The sequence below is a fragment of the Cervus elaphus genome, chromosome 20, assembly GCF_910594005.1.
Source record: "Cervus elaphus chromosome 20, mCerEla1.1, whole genome shotgun sequence".
NCBI classification, from domain to species: domain Eukaryota; kingdom Metazoa; phylum Chordata; class Mammalia; order Artiodactyla; family Cervidae; genus Cervus; species Cervus elaphus.
This window is the reverse complement of record NC_057834.1, coordinates 84,444,232-84,459,105: the sequence shown is the minus strand read 5'-3', so window position 1 is coordinate 84,459,105 and position 14,874 is coordinate 84,444,232. Positions and strand designations below refer to the sequence as shown.

General features: G+C 33.6%; 1 protein-coding gene across 13 annotated transcripts in view; it reads left to right on the top strand.

Moving 5' to 3' along the window:
• Nucleotides 1-14,874, top strand: part of ADGRL2 (adhesion G protein-coupled receptor L2) — a 295,989-nt gene that overhangs the window by 241,561 nt on the left and 39,554 nt on the right. For all 13 annotated transcript variants that reach the window (XM_043877657.1, XM_043877661.1, XM_043877656.1 and 10 more), the window contains 4 exons: nt 3,883-4,683; nt 11,060-11,353; nt 11,890-11,993; nt 12,831-13,016. In XM_043877657.1, the coding sequence (XP_043733592.1) occupies nt 3,883-4,683; nt 11,060-11,353; nt 11,890-11,993; nt 12,831-13,016 (1,385 nt within the window). The remainder of the gene's footprint in view (nt 1-3,882; nt 4,684-11,059; nt 11,354-11,889; nt 11,994-12,830; nt 13,017-14,874) is intronic.

Below are 14,874 nucleotides of genomic sequence, written 5' to 3'. Positions count from 1 at the left end.
TTGCTTAGTTGATAAAAACTGTCACCATCAAATAGCATTTATTATGTGTCTGTTATCACCTGGCTTTATGCCACTGTCTGTCCTGAGCAAATGCCTCAGGAACATATCCATCCCAAACTATTGTCTCTTAGTTTAAAAACAAAAATTCAGAAACTTTCCATAATCTCTGAAAATTTCATAATAAATTTATGCAACAGAGTCCATTATACATGCTATAGTTTGTTTTACTTTTATGTTTATAGACAGACACATGTATTATATTTGGTTAGTAATTGAATGAATATGGGTTTAAAACAAGTCATAAGGATCCTATAGGATAAAGAGGAATAGTCAAATCAGAATTTCCATGTCCTATAGGCACGATTTGGTTTTGATTTTTGAACTCTCTTATTTCAAATTATCATTAAGTTTTTAAAATTATACCATAAATTTAGCCATAAGTTTCATTTGATGAGTAAAAAACCTTTTACTATTGATTGTGTCATTGTTAATGAATAAACATAAGATTATTCAGAGTGAAATAGTGTGTCACTTCAGATACAGAGTATGTAGGTTTTGTTTGGGTCAATTTCTTGTCTTCGAAACTATGTCCTCCACTGATGTTAGTGAGTCATGTGTTTTATGTTTGTTCTGTAGCATAGTAAATGTATTGTTATGAATTAATTCATACAGCCTCTTAAGACAAGTTACAATATATATTTGTGATAAAAATACTAATTTCATTAATTTTATTGTATTTTTATGAGTTGATGAAATTTTGACTGACAGAGCTATATATCCTTTAGGTTGTCATAAAAATCATAATGTGAGGTCTTTTGTTTTAAATATCCATATTTTATGCACTTTATCAATCATCAAAAGTTTTAATTTATTTTTACTTTTACATTTAGATATTACTTCTCAGTTTTCATTAAAATTGTAGATTATATATAATATATATCCATTTTATTTTTTATATAAATGATACCAATTAAATCATAAATGAAGTCTTACCTGTTTAATATTTTGCATAGTAACTGCACTGTCGATTTAGTGTATCAAGTAATAAAACTAACTCAGCCATTTTCAATAGTGGAAAACAAAATATACTTTCTACATCCTTTATTGAACTTGTTTTAATTTCTGTTTTAAATGCATAACATATTTTAAAATTTATTATTTCCATTCTTTGCATTTAATTGATTTATTTGAGTAAAATCATCCTTTCCTAAAAGGAAAGAATATAGCTGTCTATAGAGTTAGTCTGAGCAGACTCACCACTAATGATTTCTTTTATCCTTATTTTCCCACCACGCCCTTCCATTATTGATTCTGAGCAGGTATAATATTGCTCTTCACTGAGCAGTAATTTTAGAACTAGTGGTTAATAAAGAAAAGAATTGTTCCATGTCAGTAACACTGAATTTCATTTTTACTGGATGTAGTCAGATTTACTCATTAATAGAGCAAGTATGTTTCCTGAAAGTGGTTAAATAGATCAAGTTGGATTGGGGCAGGGTCTCTTAATGTGAAAGGTTTCCTATGACAAAGTTCATTTTTCCCTAAGGTATTTCAGGAGGTCAGTATTTAATCTTGATGAATTATTGCAATTTAAGAAAAATTAATCAAGCTAAGGCATCTTAATGAAATGTGCAACTACAGTATCTTTGAGTAATCCGTTTGGAGATATAGTATTGGCACACCCTAATGCATTTTGATAAGGGAAGAGGGGGAATCACAGACATTAATCTGATCACTTTATGAAATTCAGGCAACATACTTCAAAGCCTACATACAATCTAAAATAATATTTTATAGTTCATAATGATTTGAATACTGTTTACCACCAAGGATATTCTATAGCACACTTCCTAACTGCATAATCTATTTCTTTAAGTATCTTGAAGGGAGGATTTTTTCTCCTGTAACTCTACTAATCAGGTTTGTTTTATGAAAGCATTTACCTTTCATGGGGTCTGTGGAAATCAAGGTATTTGCTTTGAATGCTCAGTATGATTGTTGCATGCTAGCTTGCTTTTGTGTAAATTAATGATGGTAGACAATGTCATAATGAGCTAACCATAATTCTTTCTTCCTTTTTCTCCTTGCCTACTGTGCTTGCTTTTTCCTTGTATGTATTTTGCTTACTTTTTTTAAAAATAGATTTTGTATTACAAGTTTGGGAAATGTGTTATAGAGAATTTAATGAGAACTTTATAATATAAAGTAAATATATGTGTAAATAAGTAAAGTTACTAATTATAGTGGGGGGGGGAGTATATTATCTTATCCCATCCTTCAATATAACTATTGGGATAAAGGGGGAGGCTTATATATTCCTGAAAAGGAGGCTAATTTTTTATAGTTAAGATGGTTTTTTCTAGAAGCAGAAAATTTAATAGAAAAAATTGAAACATACTGAGCTGCATAATTATATATTTCTTCTTACATACGTACCTTTGAAAAATGTAAAAATATCAGTATTCGTTACATTTGACCTGAGCTTCAAAATTGAATTGCCATTTTATAAACATATATCCTTATTGTTATGTTTACCTAATTTTAGTCAGCTTAATAATGAGTTCACATGATAAAATAAATGGAAATAATACACCTATGCATGCAGTTGTGTCTGTAGTATACCTATTTAAAGTAAAACTTATTTAGTAAGAATGCTGACTGACTTTGGAAAGGCAAGAGTCTGTATACCACACATTAGTGAAGAGTTTCATTATTTATTCAGGTACGCTAAGGGAAACAACATGCCAACATATTTGTATTGCCTCCTTAATCTACTAAAATGATTGATCCATGTTCTTTTATGTAACTTTAGTATCTTTCTCCTGCTAGGTTTTCCTGTTGTGTGTTTCTCTTTATCCAAAGTAGTACAGCTCTTATTCTTCCTATATTTAGCATCTATTACGAATTCAGTCTTAGACTAATAGTCAATTTATTTTAATCTTTTTTCTTTTTTCCTTGCACTTTTTTTTTCTTCCGATGCTTAAAATAGAAGTGGAGCAAAAAGGTAAATAACGTATACAGTTTGAACCCCAGCTCCTTGTTATGTGCCTTATGGATGTTACCTCCTCCCATCCCTTCCCCCACAATATTCCTGACATTAAAATACAATCAGCAGGATCTCATAAATGCACCTCATAAAGAAGTCGACTGTTTACATTGAAATTATATGACTGCTAAATCTGGTGATGGGGTAAAATTTCTGAAGTCGGCGAGGGGAAGCTGTCCTTTCTCTGTTTCGTTTCACCCTTTATCTCTTTTTCTGACACCCTTGGATATTTTATTATTAAAGTGTCATCTTGCCTGGCTTCCAGAACCCTCTCCATAGCATGCCATGGTTACAGGGTCTCCTGGTCGTTTCATCACTGCTTTCCTTGTATTTACTTTTCTCTGCTTCTAATTGCATTTTCTGAATATTTATGTTCCTTCAACTGAAGTACTTTTGTTTTCAGTCTAACTTCCGTAGAAGTTCTAAATAAGCCTTCACACTGGACTTTTTGTTTTATTTGCTTTATTTTAGTGTTTTGCTTTTGGGCTAAGGGAGGGAGAGTACTAAGTTTGGTCTAAAAGTACTTTGTTCACTTTTATGCACAAAGTTTTAAAGCATAAAAGAACTGTAAGATAAAACACATAGCAAAAGTATAAATTGTTAGGTCAATTATGAATGATCTTAAACTTTGGTTTGTATTTGTGAAAATAAATGTGTGCATTGGTTATAGCAACTTGAGGAAAGAAAGGTAGTATTTGTTTTAAGTATAAATTTTGATAAAATTAAATGTTAATAAGGTGAATTTTTCTTTTTTGATCTATAATCATTGAAACTTATGCTTGCTTGTATAATCTTTTAACTTTGCTTAATTCTTGTTTTTTCTCTGTGAATGTTAGTTTTTGTGTGCCCTGGGACCCTGAAAGCAATTGTGGACTCACCATGTATATATGAAGCTGAACAAAAGGCAGGTGCTTGGTGCAAGGACCCTCTTCAGGCTGCAGATAAAATTTATTTCATGCCCTGGACTCCCTATCGTACTGATACTTTAATAGAATATGCATCTTTAGAAGATTTCCAAAACAGTCGCCAAACGACAACCTATAAACTTCCAAATCGAGTAGATGGTACTGGATTTGTGGTATATGATGGTGCTGTCTTCTTTAACAAAGAAAGAACAAGGAATATTGTGAAATTTGACTTGAGGACTAGAATTAAGAGTGGAGAGGCCATAATTAACTATGCTAACTATCATGATACTTCACCATATAGATGGGGAGGAAAAACTGATATTGACCTAGCAGTTGATGAAAATGGCTTATGGGTCATTTATGCCACTGAGCAGAACAATGGAATGATAGTTATTAGCCAACTGAATCCATACACTCTTCGATTTGAAGCAACGTGGGAGACTGTGTATGACAAACGAGCTGCCTCAAATGCTTTTATGATCTGTGGAGTCCTTTATGTGGTCAGGTCAGTTTATCAAGACAATGAGAGTGAAACAGGCAAGAATGCAATTGATTATATTTACAATACCCGATTAAACCGAGGAGAATATGTAGATGTTCCCTTCCCCAACCAGTACCAGTATATTGCTGCAGTGGATTACAATCCAAGAGATAACCAACTCTATGTGTGGAACAATAACTTCATTTTACGATATTCTCTGGAGTTTGGTCCACCTGATCCTGCCCAAGGTAAGAATTTTACTTACTAATACTTATATCTTTTTTAAACAGTTTATTTTTAAGACTTAAGTTATCCCTCTTCATGGTCTTCCCCTTCTTATAGTTAAAGGGCAAGTGATAATATTGTGGAATTTCAAATTGTCATATGTGTGTACACTTTAGCCTTATTTTAGTCCATTTTCTTTTTCTGAATTTAATTTAAGTGTTGGTTTCAAAAAATTGTAGCATCCTTCATCAGTTTAGATTTCCACTGCTAAAAATGTATTGCCAACTACAAACCTGTTAGCTTTGTGTGTTTTTTTCTACCTGACTTCTGAATTGATTATAATCTGTGTGCAGACCTCTTAACTTCTTGGCGCCAGTGGTTAAAGGAAATGTGTGTTAGGAAGTCCCAGGAGAATTGCTAGGCTTGATGTACAGTGCCAGGCATAAGCGTTCTAAAGTTTTGGTGTCTGCTGTCTGTAGATCATCATGTAAAATTACATGTTTTTATTTTCCAATAAATTTGTGATGGTATTAGGTCAATATTTCTGGACTTTAACTGTTACACATGGACTAAGCACTAGATGATCCCAAGTATTGCTTTCTGAAGACAGTTCTGCTAGCATTTTTAAAATTTGTGTTCTCTTTAGGTATCTTTATAAAGGATCATTACTTTATAAATCTTTGGAAATGTATTTTAGTTTGTCAGGTTACTTCAGTTCCTGCAGTAAAGTTTTGAGGGTAAATTAAGTTTTGAATTTTCATTAAAATAAGATTACCTCATACTCGTGATAAAAGAATGATCTCTTAATATATTATTAGGGAGTTTGCCTAATTATAAATCTCTTCTAGGTGAACAATAATATTTGTGTTTAAAAGATCTGAATTATTTTTTCAATTTTCTGAGTTAATTGAAATTTTCACATTATTGAGTTACTTCAGAATTGTAGGAACCAGAATGTTCTTTGGACTAAGTAAATCAATCTCTTCAACAAGGTGGAACAGGAATTAATATCTTTTTCCTCTGTTAAAGCAGTATACAACCACATGCTTACACATAGCTACATATGCTTATACATATTTTAAGGAATAATGTAACTTATTAAGTCAGTTAATAAGTAAGTGACTTAGTAAGTCACTAAATCCTAAATATTGTCATAGGGTTAGGACCTCAAAAGCATGAGCCTTTCTAGTTGAACTTCTAATTTGATTATAGAATATGAAGTATGTGAATTTTCTTCATACCACAAGAGCAATAATGACTTGCCTTAGTGCTGTGCTGTGCTGTGCTCAGTCGCTCAGTCTTGTTCAACTCCTTGTGACCCCATGGACTGTAGCCCGCCAGGCTCCTCTGTCCACGGCGACTCTCCAGGCAAGACTACTGGAGTGGTTGCCATGCCCTTTTCCAGGGAATCTTCTTAACCCAGGGATCACACCCTGGTCTCCCGCACCGCGGGCAAACTCTTTATCACCTGAGCCACCAGCGCAAGCCCTCTTTTTCTTTAATTCATGTATATCTAGAATTTGTTGGCTTAAAATTGTAGTAGTGTACCATTGATAAACTTTCAACAATGAAATCTTCCATTAGGCCATGAAAATCTTTATTGATATTATCTAAGTATCATTTATTTTTAAATTCAGACATCTTTTTCTCTTGAGGCCAGCAATTTGGGATAATTCTTACATCTCAGTTGTTTTCCTAAAAGTTAGTAACCATGCTTCGCTCTTATCCTGTAGTTTTGTAAAAGGCAAAGTTCAGTAATTGACCAAACTTGACATTGTAAAAGGGTCTTCTCTGGTGGCTGAGTTGGTAAAGAGTTTGCCTGCAATGCAGGAGTCCTGGGTTCAATCCCTGGGTCTGGAAGATCCCCTTGAGAAGGAAATGGCAACCCACTCCAGTATTCTTGCCTGGAGAATATGTATTATATCTTTTTTTGTAACCTGTATTACCCTCACAGTTGTTAAATGTTTCTTGGGTAGCAGTAAATCTCTTTCCCTCCATTAGGAAAAAAAAGTAAAAAAAAATTTAAATGCCGATTATAATTAAATAACTCCTAAAGTTGAGAACAGGTTGATTCAGCTCAACAAGGAGTCATTGCCCACCTCCTTGTCACAGAGCACTTCATGGAATACAAGATGAGTAATAATGTCACTTTCCACATGTGGCATATGTTCTAGTAAATAATTTGACACATTTCAGATGAGAGAATCTTTGATAATTTGGGTGCTTTTTGGAAAAAGCAGTTACTAGCTTTGAAAATGAGAAACTTTGCCATATGTGGTAGCTTTATTCCTACAGCAGTTTTGTGTTATCCAAAGTAGCCTTTCTTATATATTCTCAGAAGGTGAAAGTCCATACTGACTTCTTATTAAAACCTTAGTGGTAAAGATTTTTATCTGACCTAAATTTTTCTTGCTGATGTTTGAAGCATATTCTCTTATTTGCTTGCTCTTTATAACTTATCTTCAAATGCTTTTAGAGAGACTCCTGCCTCGCTTGTCCAAGATGTGTGCTGATATTTAACTGCATGTAAATGGGGCCTTGCAGAGCTATTCTGGCCCATACATTTAGGTCAAACCATAAGCCACTGACAGCAAGTCTGTGTACTGGCTTTGCTATCATCTATGTAGCCAAGATATATATTGTGTTGTAAAATGGATCATTTTAATTATGGACTGTTTCACACTGTATTAGCTGCAGTATTTTTCCCCCATATATAAATCCATGCCTTCCATTCCTAACAGCACAAGTATATTATTACTTTGCCTTCATAATGCTTTCAAATACACCTTCCTTCTTTCTTTAAATTTTTAGCTTTCTGTGATCTCTACTTAGTTAATTTGCTCCGTTATCCTAAACTAGCTCTGTTTTTTCTCTTTTGCTCTCTTCCTCTGTAATGCTGGCTTGGGGGGGGGGGGCGGGGGGAAAGCCATTTCAGTCATATATTAACTCTTTTCTATGTCTTAATCTGAATTGATTTATACTTACTTAATCTGTCTGCAGTTTTGATATCCCAAACATTATTGAAAAATATTGTCTTAAGTTCTGACGGTTTCTGAATATCTGACTTAGAGTAATAATGAAGCATGGCAAACAACATGAGGGAAATTTTTTTAAGAAAGCCAGTTATATTTATTATTTAAGAAGTGCTTAACATAGAATACTTATTTCTTAAAATATCTTCCCGCTGATAATGAATGGTAATTAAAAGATGATTGGTGTTTTTAGATATTGAATAAGGGTAAATTTAATAAATCTGTTGCAGTTTTTGCCTTACTAGACTATATTCTCACTCTAGCTAGTGTTCATTCAGTGAATAATGGATGAATTTGGGGACTTGGAAGAGGGAAATAACTACCCTCTCATTTATCATAAATACATATTATCCTTAAAATGTTTTCACATAGGAAAAAGCTGATAATAATTAGCAAGTTCTCAATAAATACTGGCATAGTAAATTGAACCAGTCTGACTGTGTTTGTTGAGGTTTTCATGGGTACCTAATAATATATAGCTTATTAGCATTAATGTTAATTAGTTAATTAATTAGTGTTGCTAGGTCTCCGTACTTAAATGATATATGGTAGGTAGAATGCTAAGTCATTTAATCTGTGTGTTGATATGGCACCTGATAACTCTGGGAAGGCTGTATACAGTAGGTTTTAGATTTACAATATAATTCTATTGTGAGTTGCCATGTTTCCTGCTACCATTTATAGGAAGTTCTTGAGTTTTGAGTCTTCTGCCACAAACATTTCATTGTGAAACTTTTTATTATTACTGTTTTAGTACCTTATATTCCCACATTTTTTCTTCTTTTAGAGATTTACACAGAGCACAGTGTCAGTTAAATGCTCCAAAATAAGGACATATTGCTTGTGGGGTGCCGTACTTTCTCAGAGTCTATGAAAATCTTTTGTCTAGAAAAGTAAGATCATAACATTTAAGAGCATTATGGACAAATAACCTTGAACAAACTGCTTAACCTCCTTCATGACTTAGTTTTCTGTTCTGTAAAAGAAAGATAATCATAGTGCCCACTTCACGGGATTGTGGTAAGGATTAAATAAGATGATCTGATGATCCATGAGTGATGATTAGCACAGCATCTGGTACATAAATGCTGAATAAATGTAAGCTTTTATCATCATGGGGTGCCCTGTTGTGACCTGTCTTCATCTAAGGAAAGAAACATTAATTTTTATAAATACCTCCTCATCTCTAGCTTCCGTATTAGAAAATTGCTTTTCTTGAAGTTCTTAAACCTTGTCCTTGCACAGTTTTGTAGTTGTCCTCCTAAAGGGTTTAATTTTGCCACTTAAAGTTGATGTTCATGTTTATTTTCATGATACCCCAATATTTCATTGATTAACTAGTGAAGAATGTGTTGCTTAAAGAAGTTTAACTTCTTTTAATGAACAAAAGGTAAAAGATATGAAAACTTATCATCAGTGGCACATGGAAATGGGCTACAGAATATTTCAGGAAGTTTTGTGCATTTAATAGAGGTCATTTTATTGCCTACCTTCACTCATTTATTTGAATCTTTACTGATGCTTAGCTAATAGATCACTAATTGTATATTGTTAATACATATTTCAGTCATTAAATATGTACTGATTAGTACAGTGTCAAGGGATACATCAGAGGGGGTAGCACTAAACCATTCTGCTCTGTCCTTTTCTCTTTGCTCTGATTTCCCACCCCCTTTAAGATTTGATTCAGCAACATTCATTTAACACTTCTTCAAAAGATTGTGATGCTTTTGACAAATGTTAATTGAGAAAGCACTGGAAGCTTGGCTGCATTGTAATCAAAAGAAAATTACGAGGTTTAACAAGATGTCAGGCAAGTGCTTTACAGAAAAAAGATAAACAGGTTTGAATAGGTTTCTGCAACAGCTGGCTAGGCATGATGCTTGACTAATGTACACAGGATTCTCTCATATGATCAGTAACCAATGCCCTGGATATAAACCAGTTGGTTAAGAAGTTTCTCTAGTGATAGAATGAAAAGAGAGTGTCAAAAGTGTATCTTGCATTTAGGTAACAAGAAGTTTGTCACTACTAAAGATCTAGAAGTAGGTGTACACTGCTTTTTCTGATAAGCTTAGCATACTCTGTCATAGAGTCAGAATTATACAAATTATCTAGGGACCAGAGCTTAAAATACTAATTATGTCAGTGATATATGGACATGTTTTCAAAGAAGTTTTAATGTTCTAGTCTGGTTCTTACGTGTAGCAAAACCATAAAATAACTTAATGTTTTATAAGATTATCATTAAAAATAGTTATTTTTAAATTGCTCTACTTGATTTAAAGTCTCAAAATTATGAAGTTTTAAGATTCAATAATCTAAATGTTGATAAAACTTTAGTGTGATCACTAATAGATTTTAAATGATGCCATTAAAATTTTACTGACAGAATTGTTTTGTTTTTTGAACTAAGTGGTCATTAATGAAGGAAAACATTAAACTCCATTATTATTTTAACCTAATGGATTTAACAATTTAAAAATAATGTTGGAAGTCCAGAATAACCTTAATTTTTTTTTTCTTTTTAAATTTCTGCTTTTAAGTGAGTTAACTGTAGATCCTTTTAAACTCTCCGTTAATATGTAGAGTTGGTTTTGAATTAGGCATAATTTGGTCCAACTTGTTATCTTGATGTGATTACATATAACCTGTGATCAGAACTAGTTTCTTTTCATACCTATGTTTTCAAAAGTAAAGATGTCAAAGCCTCAGATGTTTCCTTACTAAAACAGAACAAGCATGCCAAGTTTATCTTCTGTTTGGATCTAATCAGCCATGCTCAAAAATCTCTCAAGCAAGAATGGCTGCTGGGTGGAAAGATGTCACAGGATTTGTTTCCCCATAAGATGTAGAGTGGGTGACTTGAAATTCTCTATTGTCCTAATTATATGTAATGGTCAGACTTTTGTTGATACTTTGAATTTTATTGTTTCAGAGTATGAATTTATATAAGAAATGGCTTTTTCTAAATTATGTATCTGATATGACACCATATTTGATATGTAGATTGAAACTCTATGTTAAACTATCCTTCATTTCCTGTTAGATGATATAAGTTGAAATTGTACACAAACTGTATTATCAAATATTTCATTGAGAAGTAAGCCTAAAACACAGTCAGAGAGCAAAATCTAGGGTAAAACCCAAACTGCCAGTCGCATAGCCAACAATATGAATAAGCTGGAATAAATGAAGAGATTCATTCTTCTTCCTACCCTGTGGATATTCTCAGTGATCCCCATTTTGTTGGATTGGGATGGTTGTGTATTTTGTGTGTGTACGTGTGTGTGTGTGTGCACGTGCACATGTTCGCATATGAATGTGATGTGTGTTTGAGATTAACATACTCATCTCTTTTCCATAGTGCCTACCACAGCTGTGACAATAACTTCTTCAGCTGAGATGTTCAAAACCACAGTATCAACCACAAGCACTACTTCACAGAAAGGCCCCATGAGCACAACTGTAGCTGGATCGCAGGAAGGAAGCAAGGGGACAAAAGCACCTCCAGCAGTTTCTACAACCAAAATTCCTCCTGTAACAAATATTTTTCCCCTGCCAGAGAGATTCTGCGAAGCATTAGACGCGAGGGGGATAAGGTGGCCTCAGACACAAAGGGGAATGATGGTTGAACGACCATGTCCCAAGGGAACGAGAGGTATTTCCTGTCAAATATTGATACTATGTATACTATTAAAACTTTAAGTAGGTTCTGAATTACACTGAAGTGATTTTATTTGAGGAAAGAGATATTTACAATAGCTAACTTAATTGTTATTTTGTTACTTTGGTAATATAGCACATGTAGACAACTTAAAGGTTTTGAAACTATAAGTCTTTTAAGACCAGGCTTTGAATTCCCGCTCCTCCTTCAAGTCCTAGGTCAAGCCTGAGATTTAGGCCCATGGATTCTCTAGTGAGACTGCCTTACAGCTGCGTTTCTCATTACAAAGTATCATTTTGGATAAGTCCCAAGAAAAAGGGCTTTTTGTTTGTTTGCTGTAAATGTCTAATATTTCTGTGCCGACTTTATATTTACTGTTTATATTCTGCTTTTTGTCAGTTATTGTCAACTACTTCCATTAGTGTTTATTCAAAATTTAACACACGGAGTAGGATCATCATAGTGGATTTCCCGAATGCATGCAGGAAAAATGGTTTCAATTTCACTGTTGTTTTCTGCATCTGTTGTAGGAACTGCCTCATATCTCTGCGTGCTTTCCACTGGAACATGGAACCCTAAGGGCCCCGATCTTAGCAACTGTACCTCACACTGGGTAAATCAGCTGGCTCAGAAGGTTGGTTGGAACCTTTTAATATGATACACATTGGTGATTAAGGGCTTTAACTTCTAACATAAATAATTTAGCTTTGTATGTTTAGACCAGCTTCGTTGCTCTTTGTTCTGTATAAAAGTAAAAAATTATGCATAGTTTTGTCTGTAAACTATTTATTCAAAGTTACATATGTTTTAGGGCTTGCTGTTTTCTATGTGAAGCTTTTTAATGAATACATACTTGCCTAATTTCATTCATATTTAGTTTGTTCTGTTTCTTTTGATGTTCATAAGACAAATAGTGCACTGGCCTAATAAATCAAATATCATTAAGTTTGCAACTGAATCCACAGAATGCAAGCAGATGTTCATATCACAGCTGATTATGACAGAATAAGTAAAAATGACTTTAAAGGCATTAGTAACTTTTATACAGTGCAATGTAGTGACATTTTAGTTTTACCACCTACCTTTCTGAAAGGTAAGCAGTAGATAATAACCCTCAGTGTTATACTGATTACATTCTGACTTAAATTTCTGGATCATTGGAATAAATTAATAAGATTTTTAAGCAACAGTTTAAAATGGTTGCAGTGAAATGAGAGAGTTGTCTCAAAATTTTTTTAAAGGACTTTTTTTCTCTTTTGTTTCCTTTAAATGCCTGCCTAAGAATTTCTTTTTGAGGATCTAAGAACCTTTAATCATCTGAAATAAAGAGAAAGTTATTGGTCTCAGTTAGTTGCAGATTTTGACATATTTGTGAATATTTTTCTCACCACAACAAAGATCCTTGGGAAAAGAACAAGAAGCCACAAACAACAAGAAATCTTTACTGAGATAATATAAACTCTCATTTCAGATCAGAAGTGGAGAAAATGCTGCCAGCCTTGCCAATGAACTGGCTAAGCATACCAAAGGTCCAGTGTTTGCTGGTGATGTGAGTTCTTCAGTGAGACTGATGGAGCAATTGGTGGACATTCTTGATGCACAGCTGCAGGAGCTGAAACCAAGTGAGAAGGATTCAGCTGGACGGAGTTATAACAAGGTAGGCAGAAACTTCTGTTATTTTCAATTAGATGTTTTGTATGTCTGTTCTGGATTCTTCAGCAGTTGACTGCCTGACTTTTGGTCCCCATGACATACAGATAGAAACAAAACTTCTAATTTGGTTCACATCTCAAGAAATAATTGTAGTTGCGAAAGGAGCAACGTGCCCTCACCTCACTGCCCCCCAGATGATGCTAATTACCTGAGGGAAATTTAGTTGGTAGTAAACTTCATCTACCTAGTTGTTGTCAGTACTCACTTTGGAAGGCATTATCTGCAATTGGAGATACTGTGTTAAACAACTCATACAGGCAACTCTTGTGATTATAACAAAATTGTGATGCATTTAGGAGTGTTAGATACTAAACAGTTGTTTTCAATATTAGGTTTGGGGAGAAGGACAAGTTTTTTTTGGTAGAAATATAGTGTGTTAGTGCTACTAACTTTTCTTTCCTTGACAAAAATTTGATAGTTACTTTAGCCATATTATTAAGTATTTATATGAAATTCATATGAATCTGAAACCTGTGGCTAAAATGGCTCTATAGGTTTTTTCTTGCTTTTTATCACATATTTTGTCTCTAGTTTTATCAAGATACTTTGCATTATTATATTTAGTAAAATAAAGTTAAAAGCTGTGAATACACAGTCTTGGCAGTCAGTATAGACTCGCAGAAATCCAGAGGACTATAGTACATGATAAACTTGAGCTCAGGACCACCAATTTAATTTTTGTAGGATTTCTTCTTCTTTCCCCGTATGCAACAGATAAAAGTCTAACCTCTGATTTTCTTTTCTTTTACTAAAAAGCTCCAAAAACGAGAGAAGACATGCAGGGCTTACCTTAAGGTATCTCTCCTGTGCTGTCACCCTGCTTTCTCCCTTCTTCAGCTTCCTGCTACGCTTTATCTTCTTGCTGCATGAACCAATGTATTTCAGTCTTTGATAATTATATAATGTGCCCCATATCAGCTGTACAAATGTTTCTTTTCCCAGGTATATTACTCTCAGAATAAGCAAATAGCTTATTTTTATATTTTTTGCTGTTTTTGCATTCATCCAAACATACAGGAATTTAAATGAAATATCCTCTGAATTGGAAAGTAATCATAAAGTCTTGTTATGCCCTGTTGTCATCTCTGTGGATTAAAAACAACTTCAGTAAAACAGCTATGATATATTCTTGGCAGTTTATCATATCAAAGACTGTATAGTCATAATGTATGTGCATGAAAAAGTCACTGCTTTCTTATCTCTGTGGTGTACTCTTAAATAAAATAGGTTTTGTTTTGAAAATTTTAGGTGTCATTACTAGAATCAGGTTGATATTGGGAGGGGTTACTAGGAATGAAATATAAGTAATGTGACCGTACTGTACATATATATGTTTCTGTGAAGGATAATAGGCCACTGTTTGCCTCAGAATCTTTTTCTACTGAAGCCAGTTTTCCTCGCTGGTATATGCAAGTGAAATAGGAGACATGGTGAGGCTAACCATAGAATTATGCCAAGCTAACTGTCTGATAGGCCAAAATAATAATACTACATTACATTATGTTTTACTCTGTGAAGTTTAGAAGTTCCTTTTGCTGGATATAGTTACTTTCTAACTTTACTCATCTGGGGACCATATTCCTAGTCAATCAAACTTTGAAGAACAAGTTTATATACGTATGAAAACACAACAAAAGAACTTTGTAAATTTTGTAGAATAGAGATTAGTCAGAAGTTATGACTTCATCAATTTTGGTTGGCAAGATCTGGAGAAATAACAACATTTCACTAGCTAGTGATAGACATTGTTGGATCTGAGAACTTTAAAAGAAAAAGCAGTGGGAAAGTATTTTTTTAGGTAG